General features: G+C 50.6%; 1 protein-coding gene across 1 annotated transcript in view; it reads left to right on the top strand.

The window, feature by feature from the left end:
- Positions 1 to 19,497, top strand: part of DNHD1 (dynein heavy chain domain 1) — a 79,472-nt gene extending 59,975 nt beyond the window's left edge. The window contains 19 exon segments of the mRNA XM_077866672.1: positions 910 to 2,509; positions 2,701 to 2,909; positions 3,105 to 3,309; positions 3,387 to 3,489; positions 7,123 to 7,272; positions 7,528 to 7,710; positions 7,838 to 8,269; positions 8,447 to 8,918; positions 13,666 to 13,965; positions 14,187 to 14,339; positions 14,517 to 14,695; positions 14,826 to 15,782; positions 15,982 to 16,168; positions 16,376 to 16,498; positions 16,584 to 16,785; positions 17,569 to 17,660; positions 17,829 to 17,978; positions 18,136 to 18,944; positions 19,114 to 19,497. Coding sequence (XP_077722798.1) covers positions 910 to 2,509; positions 2,701 to 2,909; positions 3,105 to 3,309; positions 3,387 to 3,489; positions 7,123 to 7,272; positions 7,528 to 7,710; positions 7,838 to 8,269; positions 8,447 to 8,918; positions 13,666 to 13,965; positions 14,187 to 14,339; positions 14,517 to 14,695; positions 14,826 to 15,782; positions 15,982 to 16,168; positions 16,376 to 16,498; positions 16,584 to 16,785; positions 17,569 to 17,660; positions 17,829 to 17,978; positions 18,136 to 18,944; positions 19,114 to 19,464 — 6,857 coding nt within the window. The 3' untranslated portion in view covers positions 19,465 to 19,497.
- The last annotated feature ends 947 nt before the right edge of the window (positions 19,498 to 20,444 follow it).

Raw genomic sequence — 20,444 nt, 5'->3', positions numbered from 1 at the left:
TCCCTGCTCAGCAGAGAGTCTGCTTCTCCCTCTCCCTTTGCCCCTCCCCTTGCTTGTGGTGTCTCTCTCTCTCTGTCAAATAAATCCTTTTATAAAATAAAAACTTAAAAAAACAGGCAAAGGTAATTGATAGTGATAGACATCAGATCAGATAGAAGTTCCTGAGACAATGTAGTGGGGGGCATTGACCGCAAAGGGTCACGAGGAAACTTTCTGAGATGATGAAAATGTTCTAAGTATCATGAGAGGAGCAGTTACATAGGTGTATACATTTGTCAAAACTCACTGAACTGGAGATCCCTAGGTGGCTCAGCAGTTTAGTGCCGCCTTCAGCCCAGGGCGTGATCCTGGAGTCCCAGGATCGACTCCCACATCAGGCTCCCTGCATGGAGCCTGCTTCTTCCTCTGCCTGTGTCTCTGCCTCTCCCTGTCTCTATGTCTCTCATGAATAAGTAAAATCTTTAAAAAAAAAAAACTCACTGAACTAATACATTTAAAATGTGTACATTTTATTTTATATCAGTCATATCTTAACATCGACTTTATAGAAGTACACATGTCATAACTCCTCCCTCTGATTATGATGACTTCACTTTCCCCCTATTGTGGTCAGATCAGGTTTCCATCCATCTCAGCTTCCAAACCCTTCTTCTGTTGATAAATAATTAGTCACAGAGGTGGGATTTGTGGGGAGAAGAAAGAAGAAATTACTCACTTTTAGGGAGAGTGTGGGGGAAAGAGATCAATTTACTCAGACATGACCACGTCCCAACACATCAGGTGTACAGAATTCATGTAGAAGCCTGTGTGTGCCAGAAGTAAAGCCAGTGGAGCAGGGATAGGAGGAACAGAGTAACACTGTCACATGCACCCCTGTGTGTCCTTACTGTTGGTCTTCGTGTCCCACAGACCCACAGAAGAGCTGCCAGCCAGTGTTGGAGACTCTGCGCCAGGCCATAGATGGCACGGTCTATGCCCACCACACCCTGGAATTGCAGACTCTGCAGCCCACAGTCAACTTCCTTGCCACTGCCACAGTGCCAGGCTTCTGTGAGCGCCCGCTGTGCCCACGTCTGTTTAGACTCTTCACAGTGCTGGCCCTGGGTAGCATGACCCAGGCCATGCTGCTGAGCAGGCACACACCTAGCATCCAGGCCTGGCTTGAGCGCTTTCCGTCTGTGGAACGGGAGGGGGTTCTAGCAAAAGCTCTGGTCCGGGCCTCCGTGGAGGCCTGGGAGGCTGTGCACAACTGCTTTCTGCCTTCCCCCCTCCACCCACATTACCGCTTCTCCCTGCACTCTGTGAGCCAACTACTGGGCAGCTTGCAGCTGCTACCAACCAGGATGGGTTCCCGGGGATTTCTGGACTGTCCCAACCATCAGGAGCACTTGCGCCGGGTGTCAGGCTTGCGTGGCACCCGCCTGACAATTATGATGGCCATGCGCAACATGGTACGTCTTTGGTTGCATGAGGCACAGAGAACTTTTTGTGACCGGCTGGACAGCCCTAGGGAACGCTCCTACTGTGCCAACCTGCTCCTAGAAGTAGCTCAGAGTGTCTTCTGCTGCAGGCCGGCACCCCAGAACAGGGGCAAAGGCTATGAGGAGGAGGATGAAGAAGAGGAGGAGGAGAAGGTACCTGAAGTGGAATCTGAGGGGGAGTTGGCCCAGTGGGAAGACTTAAGCAACAGCGGCAGTGAGACAGAGGAGGAGGAGGACCCTTATGGCCTTCAGGTCACCACGGGCTCCCCCTCCAATGATCCAGGTCTAGCACCTTCCATAGCACCAGTAAAGAGAGAGACCACAGAAGGTATAAACCAGGAGGAAGACACAAAGTCTTCTGGCTACAAACTACAGTTAAACAGAAACAAGAATTGGTGGCAGAAAACATCCCAGATAGACCTGGCCTCACCCCTTTTGCTACCAGTGCTGCTACTACGCCCCCAGGAAAAGCCCTCAGACCTAGTCTTCAGTCAGGAGCTGATACTAGGATCCAACTCTGAGAGCCCCAGCTTGTACCTGGAACGGCAGTGGGAGAGCCTGGAGGAGCAGCTGTCCACTGCAGCAGCTCAGCTGAAGCTGAGCGCCCACCTTGCCCGATGCCACTCCATGGCCGAGCACGTGGCCCGCCTGGTCCGGGTGCTGGCCAGGCCCCGGCAGCATGGCCTATTGCTCTCAAGGGCTCTGGGTACTGGGCGCCATACTGCCATCACTCTGGCAGCTAGCATTTATCAGGCCCGCCTCTTCCATCTGCCGTCTGGCTCAGAGGAGGCCATTCTCCAGTGTCTACGGGATGCCAGCTGGCATGCTGGCATGTTAGGCCAGCCAGTGGCCCTGCTGGTACCCAAGGGTGTGGATATTACTACCCTTCATCGTCTGCTGGCCCTGGCAACCTCAGGCAGTTTCCCTGACCAGTATACAGAGGCAGATCTGGACAGCATTGAAGAACATCTCCCCAGGGAGAACCTTAGTGTCAAGCAGAACATCAAGAAGGAAATGCTGTTGCAGAGGTGAGGCCAAGAACGCCATGCTAGGGGCTGTTCTGCTCTTGCTCTATGCTGGCCAAAAGGCCAAGATGAAATCTAAGAGCTGCTGTGAGGGCTCAGAAGATCAGGGCTAAAGGGGTCAGGTTTGGGACTGGGGCCTAGATGGGCAAATCAGGATAAAAAGGGAGGACAGTATCTGAACCCTTGGCCCACAGGTTCTATCAGCAAGTCTGCAACCACCTGCACATGTTCATCCTGATTGGAGATGACCAGGCCCATAAACAGCTGCCCTCCACCCTTTTCCTGAGGCTTCTTCAATTGGCCATTGCTAGCATTGACCGCTATGAACCCTGGGACCAAGACTCCCTGATCAGTGTGGTCCAGCACTACCTGGAGAGTGATCATAATCTATCCGTTGATGGTGGTGAGCCCTTTTTACCTGTTCTCACTACTCCTGTCAACCAGGTTTTATTGAAGATTCAGGTCAGTCTCTCTCTCTCTCTTCCAAGAACCTAGTGATCCCCTTCACCTTTTCTGCCCACCTTCCTGAATCAAAAAAGGGTCCCTTTTCTTTCCCATTCTCCCACAAGTTCACAGCCTAAAACCATGCCCATTTCAGACTCCTTGAAGTACCCAGACCTCCAGGCATCAGTTCCCAGTGTGGCCAAAGCCATGGCTCTCATCCATCTCTCGGCTGCCAGCTACCATGGACACCTATGCCCTGAGTTGCCACTCGTCACCCCCAAGACCTTCCTAGACTTTCTGGACACCTTCATGCTGTTGCAGCAACAGATGACTCTGCAAATTAAGAACAAGGCCCAGCGGTGAGTGGCCCCATTTCCTGCACTGTACCTCCTGCTTCCTTGGGCCCACTTACATTGTAGGTACATTGTATCTCCAGGATCCAGAATGCCTTGGACAATCTGAGAATGCTGATTGAAAAGCACAATGCCTACACCAACTATGTCTTCAACTTGGAACAGTTGCTGAAAGGCTCCCACAAGGTAAAGGGGGAGAAGATTATGAGGTATGCACACTAGGGTCAAAGCAGGAGCCCAGCGGGGGACTTTGGAGGAGCCAACCAGCCTGAACCTTAGTTCTTATCTCCCGAGAGTACCCCTTTCCCCAGGGAATCTCTTTAAACCCTGCTACCTCTTCCTTTAGAGCTTAGGCTCAAAGTTCCCCGTGGCACAGCTGAGACCAGACTGATTCTTCTAAACACATGAAATCCCAGTGTCTGCTTCTGCTGTCCTTAGTATGTACTTTGACTATGGGAAGTCCAATATACTTCCCAAGATCTCCACAGGTTCCCATCAGGGACAGGGCAGAGATTACACTCTGGTGGTTGCCTCTACACTTACCCATTTTTCTCCTGGATTCTCTATCATGGCTCATTGGCACACCTCTTATAGTCATCCTCTTCGCCCGTACAGCTTTATCCTTGTACCTCTTCCTACCACAAAAGCAACAACTATACAAGGCCCACATATGCACTGGGGAAATGTGGATGGGTGATGGAAGTCAGGCAATTTTTATTTTAGACCAAAACCAGAAAGATGTTGGAATGGTACACTAGACCTCAATGTCCTGAACTTCATTAGTCACCCTCCTCTACAGGGCATTCCCTAGCAGCCAGTTCTCTTTTTCTCACCTCTTCCTGTGCCCACTCCACCGTATTATTCAGCTACCCCACCTTTTCTTTAGAGCTCCTCCAATACAGTTCTCATGTAACAAGAGAGAATTTTTTTAGTCTAAATCTAAGTCCCATTTTGTTTTTAATAAGAGGAATTCTGAAATAGCTCTTCTTTTTCTTCCTGCTACATAAGGCTTTGATGAAGATTCAGGGCTAACTTCAGAGAACTGAACTAGTGGGCAACTCATACACAGACAAATGCTTCCCTTCTGCTGGGCTTTCAGGCCATAGAGCTCCCAATGCCTAGACTGTCAGGGCTATCACCTAGTACTGCACAACTCTAGAAGCATGGCTTCCATTGTATCTACATGCATGGCTGTCATCGTGTTCTCTGTAAATGCTGTTCCCTAGAGTTCTCATAGTAATGGTGCCCTCCCACCATTCACCACCAAGGATCATTAGCTTAGACGGAACCTCAAGACTCACTTGAGGTTAAAAAAAAAAGTTCACAGAGGGACAGGATTGCCCTCTCCCGTGTTTTCCAAATTCCAGTTTCTTGTCTTGGGTCCTACTATTTCCCAGGATAATTAATAACAGGAATTATTTATCTGGTTTAAAGATGCTATTATTTTTTTTAAATGCTATTATTATTTGATCCCACGGTCAGTTATATCAAAGGACAACATAAAAAGCCCAAAATCTAGATAAGAGATGTTCATAGTAGGGGCACTTGGCTGGCTCAGTAGGAAGAGCATGTGACTCTTGACCTTGGGGTTGTGAGTTCAAGCCCTGTGTTGGGTTTTAGAGATAACTTAAAAATAAAATCTTAAGAAAAAAATGAGAAAGAGATGTTTATAGTGTCAGAGGCATTCAGTGTCAGATCCCTTGGCTGTTCATTCAACGGCCATAATAGTGTATACTTCTTTCAGTGTTCCCCACTCCAGGAAATGGCATCACCACCCACTTAGTTAAGCTAAATCCCAGGAGTCGTTCTGGAGTCATCCATCTCTCGTTTCTCTCATATTCAACTGGTTCATTTATTCATTACTGTACTCTACAAAAATTAATTGAACTCCACTCTTTTTGTCTACTCACTCATTAGTATTTATGTCCATGCCTACATCTAGAGAGATAGATAGGTTGATAGAATCCTTGCTACAACTTTCTGAGGTGGCTCTCCTTTTCCTCATTTTGCAGATGAGAAGACTAAGATCCAGAGAGATTAGGATGAGGATTAAATGAAATCTTACATGGACAGCATTTAAAAGTGTTAGAACATAGTAAGAGCTCAATAATGATAGTTCCTTCTAATAAGAAAGATAAGGCACTGTACTTGCCTTCATGGTACCTAGTTTACTGGAACATATAGCCTCATCCAGGCAATTACAAAACAGTACGTTACGACAGAGAAAGTCCAGGGCACTCTGAATTATCAAGACTTTCTGGAGAAAGCAAAGTGCCACAATGAGTAATGTGTAGAATATGGCAAGCACTAAAAAAACATTCCTTAAATATGGAAACAAAATGTAGTGCACCAAAGTTGATACCTGGAGGTTAGCGAAGATTTGGCATAAAAGGGGGGTGGGTCTGGGGAGGGTGTCACAGGCTGAAGTAAAAGCACGGACAAAGGCCCAGAAGCATGGGAACATGTGCCACATTGGAGGAGCTAGAAGTCAGGAATGGCTGGAGAGTAGGGTGTTGGGGGAGGAGAGAAATGAGGTTGGAAAGTGGAGTCCAGGCCTCCTGGGCACAAAGGCCTCATAAAGCAACTGGGAGAATGGCGAGTGTTCAGGAACATGATGATGATGGTATTTGGCTGGGGCATGGAGAACGGAGTGGAGGAAGGGGCTTACAGGCAGAAGTTGAGACAGCCATGAGGGAGCACAGGCTCAGGCAGAGGAGCAGACAGGACAGACATGTTGGAAGTAGAACTGAAAGGCCTTGAAGACGGGATGGGTTCAGGGGAATAGAAGGGATGGAGTCATGGTAATAATAGGTTTTCTTCTTTGGGAAACTTAGGTGTGTTTTGCCACAGTTCTCTGAGACGAACAGGTGAGGAGGTGAAGAAGATTGCAAGAGATCTGATGGGGCATAGCCAAGACACTGTTCATTTGTGGACATGTGAAGTCCAAGAGGTCTGTGAGGCATCAAAGAGGAGATTGCCACTAAGTAGATGGATATATGGACATGGAGCTCAGGAAAAAAAATCTGACTTGAGATAGCAATTTGAGAGTTGTTAAAATACAAGTAGTAATCAAAGCCATGAGATTAGGGAGAGCATGTAGATGTGCAGAATGAGAAGATGAGGAGGCCCTGAAACATTGCTGAGGAATATTTAAGGGATGGTAGAGGAAGAAAGAGCAGCCACAGTAGTTGGAGAAAGCCAAAGGATAACATGGGGTAATGAAAGTCAAGGGAAGGGGCGCCTGGGTGTCTCAGTGGTTGAGTGTCTGCCTTCGGCTCAGGGCATGATCCCAGGGTCCTGGAATCGAGTCCTGCATCGGGATCCCTGGAGGGACCCTGCTTCTCTGCGTATGTCTCTGCCTCTCTGTCTCTGTCTCTGTCTCTGTCTCTCTCTCTCTTTGTGTGTCTCTCATGAATAAATAAATAAAATCTTTAAAAAAGAAGAAGGAAAGTCAAAGGAAGACAGTGCTTCAGGAGGTGGGGAACTGTCTTCTGTGACAAATGCCACTAATGGGTTAAGTAAGAGTATACCAAATAGTTGAGCACATAGGCCTTGGAGTCAGACTGCCTGGGCCTGTGTGGCAGATCAGGAGAAGCAATCATCCCCTTGGAGCTGCATTGCCAGGTATGTAACTTATAGACCAGTAAGGGACTTATAGTCCCAGGGCTGTCTTTATCTGGGGCATATATGGAGTTCAACTTGGTCATCCTGCCTATCAAATGAGGAGTATGCTGGAGCCCCAAGTCCTCAGGGCTCCCTTTGGGGTATTTCCACCTGGCCCAGGAACTGGAGCTGCATAACCTGGATCTCTATTTACAGAACCTCCGAATACTTCAGCAGCAGCTAGACAAAGGCAAGCTGCTATTCAGGCAGCAGCTGGCAGAGTGTCAGCAGCAGGAGAACCTCATTGAGAACCTGACCAAGCAGCGGGATGCCCTCCGGGATCAGTATGAGGCTTTCCTGGAGCAGGTGGGCTCTTCCTGCTGCCTGCCCTGCACTGCTCCTCCCTTTGGGTGGGGACCACCTTTCACAGGATGATACCCAGAGGAGGGAAGGGGATGACTTGTCATGGCGTCTCCTGGGGGAGGGGACATAGGTAGTAAGATGGTTTGGGGAATTGTCCCTCATGGGAACTCCTGGGAAGAAGTGATCCCTCCTGGCAACACCTTGAAGGAAGAAGACACTCTGGGAACTCACTTCAAGAGTGCACATCTCCTCATTTAGATGGGCAAGGCATTCCTGGGTCCTCTGAGCCAGCTGCAGGTGGCTGACTTTGAGGAGATACGGAGCTATCGAGCACCACCAGAATCTGTGGTCCAAGTGACAGATGCACTGTGTGACCTGTTCCACTGTGAAACAGGCTGGGCCAGCGCCAAGCAGCTCTTGTGCAGTGAGGATTTTTATCAGGTAGGGAATGTGGAGCACAATGGAAGAGGAGAGTGGAGGCCAAAAGGGGAGACTCAGCAGAGGGAGGCTGTTGGGGCAAGGTCCATAACACCTGTGTCTGCCCTTACCCCTCGTAACACTTCTCCAGGAGCTGGTGTTCTTCCCCAAGGAGAAGATGACGGACTCAGAGATGATCAAGTTAACCCAAGCTCTGAAGGCTCCAGGTATGACTGATGCAGCTCTGCGGGCAGTAAGCGTACCTGCGGCCAGGCTGGCAGCCTGGCTCTGGGCTGTTCTGCGCTATGGGCTGGCACAGCGCCGAGGACTGCCCACGGGCCTGCTGCTGCGGCAGATAGAGGCCACCCTGGCTCGGGAGCAGACCCGCCTGGGCCACTACCAGTTCCAGGCCCAGGAGATCATAGAGCACAATTTGGATCTGGCCAAAAAGCTAGAAGATACCCAGACTTCACACAACCATTTGATGGAGAAGCTCAGTCAGGCTCAGTGTGACCAGTATCGCAAGTGGCCCATCAAGGCTGCCCTGCTCACACCCATGCATTCTTGGACTACAGAGCTCCAGGTAAGGAGCCCCTTCTGGATTTCCCTCCAGAGTCCATGTCTGTACCACTGTCCTCAAACCCTCTGATCCTCCCTGGGCCCTCCCTGCCATGCTTTCTTGCATGCCCTGCCTTGCTCCCTCTCTGCCTGTATCCTCCTCGCTGGCCTCCATGCTCTCTGCTCTCCCTTTCCATGCTAGAAGTTGAAGGGGCACTGTGCCACTGTGTCTGGAGACGCCCTTCTGTGTTCGGCTGCCATCGTCTACCTGGGTCCTTTCCCGCCACTGCGGCGCCAGGAGCTACTAGACAAGTGGCTGGCTCTGTGTAGGGGCTCTCAGGAGCCCCTGAACCCAGATGATGTGGCCCAGGTACTGAAGCAGAAGCAGAGATCAGTTGTCATGCCACCAAAGAACCCCCTGCTCTCCACACGCTCTCCCTTCAGCCTTCTGTCCTTGCTGAGCTCCGGATCTGAACAGTGCCAGTGGGACCGGGACCTGAAGCCCCAGGCGAAGTCCGCCCGCTTGGCAGGCCTGCTTCTGCGGAGTCGCACCCACTACTCCAGTTGTCGTTGGCCTCTGCTGCTTGACCCCAGCAACCAGGCCCTCATCTGGCTGAACCCACTACCTCTGCAGGAGACCAGATGCTTGGCCCCAGGTCCCACTGAGTGCAGAGGTAAAGCCAGAGATAACGTACACAATATTTCTCGGGCATCTGAACTGCAAGCACTCTCAGCCGCATGTGGTCTTCTCTTTCCTAATGAAGACACTAAGTTTTTGTGGCCAGGGTATCCTAGACTTCCATTGGCCTGTGTGATATTAATAAATTAGGTCACATTTACACCTTGGGGCCTATATTGCAATGATTCTGAATCTACATGGCTGATGTAGATGTCCACGATCTTCCACTTCCCTGGTCTGCCTAGCACTCTTAGAAACTTGGCCTACAACTCAGAGCCTTCCTTACTATCCAAATTTATCCTCAGTTCAAGAATTCTGAGGAAATTTTTTTTAAGATTTTATTTATTTATTCATGAGAGACATGGAGAGAGAGAGGCAGAGACACAGGCAGAGGGAGAAGCAGACTCTGCTGGGAGCCTGATGTGGGACTCCATCCCGGTACTCCGGGATCACACCCTGAGCTGAAGACAGATGCTCAACTGCTGAGCCACCCAGGTGTCCCGAGGGGAAATATTTCTGTTAGCTCTGTCTGGAGCAGAGACCCACTTGGGTAGAGTGTCAGAAAGAGGTGTTTCTTAGGGGAAGGAAGCAAGTGTGGCGTGTAGGGGAGGGGGAAACAGGTGTTTATTTCCCAGAAGGAGGGGTTGAGAGTTTCCCTGGGGAGAATAATAGACATCTACAATGGAAGGTATATAACATGGCCTCTTAAATCAGACTCTTTGGGTCAAATATCTGTTCTTTACTAGCTGTGCAAAATGAGGCAAAGTACTTAATCTCTCTAAGCCTAAATTTATTTGCCAATAAAATAAGCCATCTTAATTATATTAATCTCATAAAACATTGTATTAAGTAAGATAATTCCTGTACAAGGGGTTCACAGAGTGCCTAAAAATAATAATTCCTCAAAAATGTTAGTATCACTAATATATTACTACATCCATTATTCCATTCCATCCCTTGGCTAGCAAAACTCTCCATTTTGGCATACCCCATTACAAAAATGCCCACTATACAACTATCACATGTGTAACTATAAGTGAATTTACCCCCTCTCTAGTAAGAGACACTCTGAAGAAACATCCAGCTGCAACATCCAATTCTGAGTCTACAAACTTTGAACGATGTTCATGTTCTTGATCAGATCTACATGTGGCTCTTTGTGATTCTATAACCTAAGACAGAGTACATGCTAAATCTCATCCTAGTAACTCACCTGCTATGCAAAGTGAAGCAAAATCAAATGGAGATAACTACAGTAAACTTCCTGTGTAGAAACTGGGTAAGGGTGAGAAACCCATACTTGTATATTAGCTTTAAGCTTGTACTGTGTAATGCCAGACAGCGATAGTAAGGTAAATGATTAGCATCACTTCATTGGCTATAGAGTAAGTTCTTGGACAGCCACTTTGTCCTGGGTTCTGATGAACAGCATAATTTTCCTTGTCATTGTCCCCAGGGCTATCTACAAAAGGAATATTGGGCAAGAGTCCCCTATTTGTAGCTGTTCTGCCTTACATATCCACTTCCTATTGGAATGAGATGGGGGCTTAGGATTTGCCTTAAAATTAAGCGAATGTTGATCACTTGTTACCAGATGGTGGGTTTTCTAGCTAATTTCTTTAAATCTCTTATCTTTTCCCTTCAGATTTCATTTATAAGGATTTTATTAGCTATTAACCAATGCCGAAATCTTGGTATATTCGCATTCTTGAATTTAAGCCCCATTTTTTTGACTTCTCTCTTAACACTGGTTCTGGGGGCTCTAAGAATGCCACTGAGTCTTGATGTAATTGTCATCTATCTAAACCTTGGCCTTCACCTCAGAGCTGTAGTAATAAAATAGTCTAAGTAGTGAGCTTAGGCTAATCGGCCATGGAATATAACCCCTATTACTAGGAGCTGTATCCAAATCAAAAGGGAGAGGGATACTATTATGTTTGTCAAGCAAGGAATGCAAAGAGAAAAGTGCTTGGGATGGACCTGGAGAATTAGGCTTCCCTGATTTTCCAGGCTCTTCCAATAGCCAATAATTTCCTATTCCATGCAATATAATGTAGAAAATCATTTTTATAAATCAGTAAGATTCATGAGTATCTGATAATCGGTGTCTGAAATTGCTTGATATAATCAGAAAGGAATTTTCTTTAAGTATTTTTTTTTTCTGGAGATTGTTCCTCTCATCTAAGTGGAGAAGTAGCCAGCATGCGTTCTACTAAATCCACTGAAGTGGATATGGTCCAAATCCCATGAGATAAACCAACTTCTTACCTACCACATAGTCTAGTGAGGAGAAGAAAAATCCTCATTGTCCCTCGCCACCACTAACTCACTGTATCAGTTAGGAATGCTATCACTATCAGTAACAAAAGCCCAACTTACCATGGCTTAAGAAATAAAGAGTTTAGGGACACCTGGGTGACTCAGTGGATGAGCAGCTAGCTGCCTTTGGCTCAGGGTGTGATCCTAGAGTCCTGGGATCGAGTCCCATATCGGGCTCCCTGTGAGGAGCCTGCTTCTTTCTTTGTGTCTCATGAATAAATAAATAAAATCTTTTTTTTAAAACAAAGAAAGATTTATTGGGGCACCTCGGTGGCTCAATTAGTTAAGCGGTCAACTCTTGATCTCAGCTCAGGTCTGGATCTCAGGGTTGTGAATTCAGGCCCCACACTGGGCTCCACACTGGGTGTGGAGCCTATTTTTAAAAAAGACAAAGAAGAAAAGAAAGAAGGATTTATTTATCTCACGTTGAGATAAGCAGGCACAAGGCTTCAGTGTTGACTTCAGGTCCCAGATTGTTCTTTCTGCTCAACGATCCTTAGCATGCTAGCTTATCAAATTATAGTTGGTTGAATGTAGTGGGTTGACTCCTAACCCGCAGAACTTATTAATATGAACTTATTTGGAAATAAGTTCGTAGGTGTAATAAGTTCAATAGGTATAATTAAGAGCCTTGAAATGAGGTCACCCTAGATTATCTGGGTTGGCCCTAAATCCAATGACAATTTTCCTTATAAGAGAAAAAAAGAGAAGGCACAGGTACACAGAGGGAAGGCCTCATGAAGATGGAGACAGATAGTGCTGTTATGTGGCCACAAACCAAGAAACTTCTGGAACCACCAGAAGCTGGAGAAGCCAAGGAAGGAGTCTCCCATAAAGCCATCAGAGGGAGTGCAGCTTTCCCAACACCTTGATTTTGGACTTCTGGCCTCCAGAACTCTGCAGAAATAAGTTTCTGGTTTTTCTAGCCACCATATTTGTGGTAATTTGCTGCCATATTGGCTGCTATGCCTATCATCGTGTCAGAGTTGCTGCTAGCCATTTCTGTCCCTTTTATCAGGAAAACAAAAGATCTTCCAGAAATCTGAATAGTCAAATGCAGTGGGCAGAGTTTTGGCCCCCATTACCTTTGTCGTCTGTTGCTACTCCTGTAATTATGTTCCATGACATGAAAGACTCTGCAGAGGTAATTAATATTACTAGACTGTTGACCTTAAGATAGAGAGATGTCCTGGATTATCTGGGTGGGCCCAGTGTGATCACATGTGCCCTTCAAAGACACAAGAAGGAAAGAAGAGGCAGGAAGATTTCAATCATGAGAATTCAAGGAACTGTTGCTGGCTTTGAAGATGGAGTGGACTACTGGGAAAGTGTGAGATGGAAATGAGTTCTGTCAAAAACCAGTAAACCTGAAAGAAGACCCGAGTCCCAGATGAAAACTACAGCCCCAGTTGATGCCTTGATTAGCTCCGTGTAACCCTGAGCAGAGCTTCCAGTCCTGCTGTCCTGGGCTTTTAACCACCTGAACTCAGACATTATAAGTGGATGTTGTTTTAAGCTGCTAAGTGGTAATTTGTTAAGCAATAGGAAACGAATCTACCAAACTGTGGACCTGGGAACCTCCACTTGCCTACTTCTTAATGCTCTCTCCCTGTCAAATAAATATATAAAATCTTTTTTTTTAAGTATTAAGCTTTAAGAAGGGGGCAGGGCAGGGGGAGAGGGAGAAGCAGACTCCCTGCTGAGCAGGGAGCCAAACATGGGGCTCCATCCCAGGACCCTAGGATCACGACCTGAGCCGGAGGCAGACACTTAACTGCATTGGTGCCCCAATGCTTAATACTTTTTAAAAACTTCTTAAAATTCTTGAATTTCTTAATACTTAAAAAAATGTTTACCTTTCCCAGTTGCTTCAGGACAGGAGGCAAAGGAGAAAGGGCCTGGGGAGGCAGCCATCTGTGTCCACCATACCACTGTGGCTTGGCTAATTCTAGTTGATGGCCTTTCACTTACAAGTTGCTACTTCCAGGCACTGATTTCCATATTAGTAACAATTCTTTTTGTTATGATAGAATTAGCTTAGGCAAAAAGAGAAATACACAGACTCTTCTAACCAATCTGCTGAGAAGCAGAAATGGAGCTGATTTCAGGGATACCTAGAACATCTCCCTGGAGGTTTAGAGAAATAATAGTGACAGCTAACATTTGGTGAGTGCTTACGAGGGCCAGTGGAATGCTTTCTATATATCATTTCATGTCATCCTCAACAGTAACCCTGTGTGGTACCCACTAATATCAATCCCATGTTGCAGATAAGGAAATTGAGTCAGAAAGCACTTAAGTCACTTTCCTAAGATGTCTTCCTGTGGGCCTTCCATCATGAGATGGAGCTCTTGGGTGAATAGTGCTCCCTAGGAGCCTGGTTCATCCTCTGAGAGGAGCTCCTCTGCATCTTCCTGCCACAGGGGAGAGCTTTGTGAGAAATCAAGAAAAAGAAGAGGCTATGGAAGAAGATGATGATGACAGTAGTGAAGAGTCTAATGAGGCTGAGGACAAGGCAAAAGAGCAGAAGACTGAGGACAAGGCAAATGAGGACGAAGAGGGAAAAAAGGAACAGGAGCAAGAGCACAAGGAGGAGGAGGAGACAGAGAGGGAGGAGTCAAGGCCAGCCTCTGAGACTGGGTCTCTGCCTCTTCCCTGCCTTCATGTGCTCTCGGGCACTGACCCAGAGTTGGGTCCTCAGCTTCAGGAGGCAGCTGCCAGTGGTGAGAACTGGTCCCCATGGTCCCCACCATGCCCCCCTTCTGTGGCCTCTCACCACCAGCCTGACTTCAGCTCCCATCCTTAAGCCAGGCACTAACTGTGTGGAAGAGCCCTGAGGAAATCTCCTAATGGCCAGTGTGGAGCTGGTCAGAGCCAGATTTTGTGCGGGGGAGGGGTGGAGTGCTGGCATGGTGGGTAGGGTGTCCTTGTCTCCCCCTTGCAGGCCTGCCCGTGCTACTGACCAACGTGGAGCTGGGCCTAGGCTGCCAGGAACTGCAATGGCTACTTCGGCGGGAGAAGCTGAGTGCTCCTGAGGTGCAGCCTGGCTTCTGTCTCTATCTGAGCACTACTCTCCCCCTCAGTGCCTTGGGAAAAGGTGAGCCCCAGTTGGTAAGTTGCCACCACAGCCTTGTGGACACACTAGGCCTCCCGCTTCACTCAGTCTGGCCCAGAGCAGGCTCAGGACTGTGGTCGGGAGCCATACACCCTGTGCGGCCCACCCACTGGCTTTGCCAAGGGGAAAGCATTAAGCGTCTCCCATATGACCCCCAAGTGCTAGGTTACGAAGTGTTGAAGGGGCTGAATGTGCTGGATCTGAGCCTGAACATGGATATCCTAGAAGAACAGATGCTGCATGAAATCTTGTGCATAGAGTGTCCCGAGCTCAAGAACCGCTGGCAGGACCTAAAGACCAGAATCCTAGACAGCTGTGAAGCTGTGGAGGCTGCTGAGGTGCCTGGGGGTCCTGGCCCTGGTGGGCGGCTGAGCTTTGGAGGGCCCGGGTTTGGGGGCAGAGATGAGTGTGGATGGTTGAGGGCTGTGTGGGAAAGGGTCAGACCATGGAACAAGTGACTGTTTGTAGGAGCGGCTGCTGCTGCTGCTGCTCCAGAACCCAAATCATCAGAAACCAGCTAAATTCCTGCGGGGCTTGGTGAGGGCCCAGGCAGAGCTGTGTCAGTTACGTGCCCACTCAGAGGACCTAGAAGACATGAGACTGCAGGAGGTGGCATTGTGGGTACCCTATCGCCGTGTGGTCTGGCATGGAATGGCCATTATAAAGGCCCTTAGCCCACTGCAGAACCTGCTGCCACCTTTCCGTATGAGCCAAGACAACTGGCTGGCAGCCACCAAGCGGGCTCTGAACAGCATGAAGCAGCATGAGACTCATCAGGGGGAGGACTTGCCCAGCCATCTGCTGCATCTGAGAAAGCAGCTGACCCGCCAGCTACTGGGCAGTGCTGTGGCTGCACTGGGCCTGACCCAAGTACCGCTGGTGGGTGCCTTGGGTGCTTTGGCTCTGCTGCAAGTGACAAGGAAAGCACCAGAGCTGGAGAGGCTGGCATTTTGGCCTGGCCTGGCAGCCTCTCCTAGCACAGGCTGCAGCAAGCCAGGTGTGGCACGGCCAGCCTGGCTAGGACTGAGAGCCTGGCATGAATGCAGGATGCTGGAGCTGCTGCCCCCATTTGCTGGGCTGTGTGCATCGCTGGCAAGCCACTCCAGTGTCTGGAAGACCTACCTGTCACTGTCATCCACAGTGCTGGGTCCTGCGCCTGGGCCTGGGCCTGATCCACTCAGCCTCTTCCAGAAGCTGGTTCTGTGGCGTGTGCTACGACCTGAGTGCCTGGCAAGGGCCCTGGCCGACTTTACCACCAGCCTCCTGGGGCGGCGCCTGGATGGAAACCTGGGTGCCTCCAGCATACCCTTCGAACACAGCCAGGCTACTCAGCCCATGCTGATCTTGTTGCCGCCACCTGGCCACCCCACAGCCACCTTGCATCCCCTCACTGTCCTCCAGAGGCTGGCTGCCAAGCATGAGCAGGTTTGAGCCTAGTCTCGTGGCCACGGAGATACCAGATCCCTGTGGGCTAAGATGGGGTGTGGTGCTCTTCCCCCAGCATTCTCATAGATCTTTCTGGCTTACTTAGGGCTTTCTGGGGTCATTTGTGCCATTATGTTGGGTCCTCTGGGTCACCCTAGGCTCACACTAAGTTCTCTGCTACCTCTCTGTTGGTCTTCAGGGGCAGAAGCATCTGGAGGTGATTGCCCTGGGCTCTGAAGCCTGGGACCCGGTCTCAGTAGTGGTCAGCACTCTCTGCCAGGCCATGCATAAAGGGCACTGGCTGGTGCTGGAGAACTGTCATCTGATGCCTCACTGGCCGAAGGAGCTGCTACAGCCCTTGCTGGGGCTGTTGGATGGAGCCAGGGGTGCGTTTGCTATCCAAAGACGGCTTCTATGACTGTCTGGTACTGGGCCTGAGCTTGAACTCTCAGGCCTCATGGCTGATCTCCTCACTCCAAGTCTGTCCCTTGTATCTCACTCCTGACCCCTGAGTCTCAAGTCTGATCCCTGAACTGGTGTCTGACCCTTTACCCAGTGATTGATCTTAGCCCCATATCTAACCCCACCCCTAGTGGTCTCGGACCTGGAGTTAGAACTGCTTCCAGCCCAGCTGGCAAGCAGAAGTGTGACGACCGTCCACAGAGACTTCCGTCTTTGGCTTATCTTATCTGCAGAGGCTGTTGGTTCCATACCAGGTGAGGAGCTTCACACTATAGGCTCTCAGATTGGGGGAGGAGGGCAACTGTGCTTTGTTGACCCAGAGCTCTCCTTCTGCTCCAGCTGTGCTGACTCACCACTCCATGCCTGTGTTCTGGGATCAGTCCCTGGAGCTGGGCCACGTCTTGATTGACAGTCTGGAGCTAGCCCAGCAAGGACTCTCTGTGCAACCCCCCACCAGGACCCTGCCTCTGCTCCTCTTACACGGCCTCCTGCTACACAGGCAGCTCTACGGAATGAAGCTGCAGGCACACAGGGGGCGCTGGTAGGGGACCCATAACCATCTTGCTCAGTCAGTCGCTCAGCACTGAGCATTTTCCACATCCTGGAGGAATAGGGCTAATTCTTGTTTGGGCAGCACCAAAGTGTGAGGGGAAGGGGAAGTCAAGAAAGGCTCCTCCAAGGACTTTGAGATCTTGCCTCGAATTGAGTCTTGGAAGCAGAGGCAGATCAGGTGGAGATGCAGCTTTTCTGGGCAGAGGGAACTAAACTCAGCAGGAGGAGATTTCAGTGTGGCTGAGGTGGACATGCTGGGAGGTGAGTGGGGAGAGGAGGTAAGGTACTTTTAAGACCATGGCAAGGGGCCTGATTTTATCCAGAGGACAGCGGGAAGCCACTGGAAGGTTTTAGGTAGAAGAAATGTGATCCTGATTTGTTGGAAAGATCACTCTGGCTGCAGTGTAGAGAATGGATTAGATGGGACAGGGCTGGAGGCAAGCAGAGCCATTTTAGAAGGCTCTGGCAGTCTCAGGGGACAAGACCATGGCATGTGTGGAAGGGACTAGGGTAGTCCCAGTAGGGATAGAATGTACATATGGAGTGAGGAAGAAGGAGTCCAGGGTGGCTCCCAGATTTTCTCCTAGGACAACTGGGTGGTTTATATGGAAGGAAACGATGATTTCCGTTGAAAGCAAGTTGAATTTGAAGTGCTAAGTGGCGATGACTAGTGAGCCCTCATGAGTCAGGAGCTTGGGAGCTTGGGCCAGAAAGATCAGAGTCCTCAGCATACAGAGGTTCTGAAACCCTACTTCCTGTTCCCTTCCTCCAGGAGTCAAGTGACCCTGACCCAGGTCCTTCAGATTCAAGACCAGCTGTGGGCCAGCCTTAGCAATCCCAGTGTTGCCATGCAGGAGCTGGCTGGTGAGACCCTTCCTGTCCCCATGTAGTCATCAGCCCCCAAGGGAGCCCTGAAAGGGGTGAGAGTGGGAGTACTTGGGACAGGGACGTAATTCCCAGCTTTGGGTTTGGTTTGGGAGGTGGTGGGAACTGGAGCGGCAAGAATTGAGGGGCCTCTGACCTTGTTCTCAGCTTCAGTTTTCTATGGGGGTCCTGTGGGAGACAAGAAGGACAGGGAGGCCTTGATTAGCCTCACACGAGCTTGCCTGGACCCCAGCAACAGGAGCCGGGCTCATCCACACACACCCCAGTATCTGCTGTCTACTCTGTTGCCCAGCCCAGGTAAGTTGCAGCCAGGTCACTGTGTGGGGGTGGGGAGGGGCAGTCTGAGTAAGCACCCGCCTCAGGAATGAGAACACCGGTACTAAGGTGTAGCAGGGGGCAGTATTCACAGTTGTGGGTGGGGGCTTCAAGTGTCACCCTCCCCTCCGCCTCCCAGAGCTCGGGGAGCTGGATGCTTTGGCAGAGTGCAAGGCCCAGATGCACCTGCTGCCCACCCCTCCGGAGCCCCAGAGCTGCGGACTGAGCGCCGGCCCCGAGGCCTGGCTGTTGCGACGCCGGAGTCACGCTCTCTGGAGCGCGCTGCAGCGGACTTCACCGGCCTGGGTTCCTGCGCCTCGCGGAGGCGCCCGACGCGCGGACAGGCGGCTGCGGCAGCGCCTAGCGCAGGCCAAGCGGCGGCTGGAGGCCCTGCAGGCTGTGCTGACCGAGACCGCCCGGCGGAAAGAGTCGGCGGCGGGGCGGGCGGTGCTGGGGCTGAGCTCGCGGCTGCCGGTGCAGGCCTTCCTCCAGGCCGAGGTGCTGGGGCTGAGCCGGCTGGCGGGCGCGCTGCTGCGGGACCTCGGCTGCCTGGCTCGGCAGCTCAAGGGCGCGCCCCCCTGCGCCTCCCCGCGCTGTGCCGCGGTGGCCCACGCTCTCGGGACTGGCCGCCTACCCCCGCCGTGGCGTCCCCACGCGCCTGCCGGCCCGCAGCCGCCCTGGCACTGGCTGCGACAGCTGTCGCGCCGTGGGCAGCTGTTGGTTCGCTACCTGGGCGTGGACGCCAGAGTACCAGAGCGCATCTTTCACCTGTCGGCCTTTGGCCACCCACGCCGCCTGCTGCTGTCACTGCGCTGGGAGGCCACCCTTGCCACGGCCGCCCGAAACCAGCGTGCGCCTAGTTCGAATGTCCCTGCTTGCCAAGGGTCTAGCTCCAATGAGCTCCCCGCAAAACGTCCGGAGCTGAACAGCAGCCCTTTGCACCTCCAGGTATCTTCATGCCGTCCCTCCGTCTACGCCTCGCCCCCTCAAATGCCTGATTACACCTTACAGTTACCCCCATCTTGCCTCTTCGTGATCTGGCCCCCTCAGGAACCCCATCTCCCCTGATCCCCCTCCACCGTCCTAGCCTTGCCTGATCAGCTTCTGGCGCCCCCAGGTGGTGAACGGTCCAAATCCTACTGTTCCAGAGATGGGGCTGCTGCTGATTGGGCTCCAGCTTCGCAACGCAGAGTGGGACCCCTTAACAGGGGCCCTGCAGGACAGCACCTCCAGCCAGCCCAGCCCTCTGCCTCCCGTCAGCGTCAGCGCCCAGGTCCGGGGCCCCAGTGACTTGGCACCCCCAGCCGGCCTGGCTGTGTATTCCTGTCCTGTGTATATGGAAGGGGCCCTAGGTATCACCAGGCTGCACAGCAGAAACATCCTGATGCACCTGCCCCTGCCCACAAAGCTCAGCCCCGCCACTTGTGACCAACGGAGAGTCCATGTGTGTAGCCCACCCTTGCTGTGAGCCCTCAAGCAAAATAAAGTTGGGGTGATTCGATGAAGGATTTCTGAGATTTAGTAGTGCAGGGTGTCTGCACATGGAGAACTGACATGCTGAGGGGAAAACCCGGTGTGTACCAACCGAGAGGGGAATGTTGTATCCTGTGGGGAGATGGGCCTGGTGTTGGTGGTCATGCATCCAAGGGGCTTGGCAGATGGGGATGGCGAATACACCGGATCCTGAAAGCTGTGTCCAGCTTTCTACTGTGTTCTCAGTACTTGTGTTAAACCCACAAAATATACATACATATATATATTTTTTTCACAACGGATATTTTTAAAGAGAGAGTATTAGAACTGAAAATGATTTTTCAAAGCCTTAATTGTATATCAAGAATGCCTCAGTCGGGGATCCCTGGATGGCTCAGCGGTTTAGCGCCTGCCTTTGGCCGGGGGCGCAGTCCTGGGGTCCCGGGATCGAGTCCCGCGTCGGGCTCCCTGCATGGAGCCTGCTTCTCCCTCTGCTTATGTCTCTGCCTCTCTCTCTCTCTCTCTCTCTCTCTGTCTATCATGAATGGATAAAAAAAATCTTTAAAAAAAAAAAAAGAATGCCTCAGTCTTTCCCTACCAGTCATCCTTTCCCCTCTGATGGATTCTCCAAGTGAGTCATATACATGAAAAACAAAAGCCAAATAAGATACAAGGTTTTATGTGCATTCAACGATTATTATTTTAAAGATTTTTTTTTTTTGAGAGAGAGAGAGAGAGTGCACGTGCAAGTGGAGGAAGGGGCAGAGGGAGATGGAGAAGCAGACTCTCCGCTGAGCATGGAGTCCAATGTGGGGCTGGATCCCAGGACCCCAGGATCATGAACTGAGCCAAAGGCAGATGCTTAACGGACTCAGCCACCCAGGCACCTGGGAGAGAGAACCTCAAGCAGACTCCCCACTGAGTGGGAGCCCCACACTGGGCTTGACAAACTCACCACCCTGAGATCATGACTTG

The sequence above is a fragment of the Canis aureus genome, chromosome 23 (genome assembly GCF_053574225.1).
Source record: "Canis aureus isolate CA01 chromosome 23, VMU_Caureus_v.1.0, whole genome shotgun sequence".
In the NCBI taxonomy this organism is placed as follows: Eukaryota; Metazoa; Chordata; class Mammalia; order Carnivora; family Canidae; genus Canis; species Canis aureus.
This window is presented reverse-complemented; position numbering and strand designations above follow the sequence as displayed.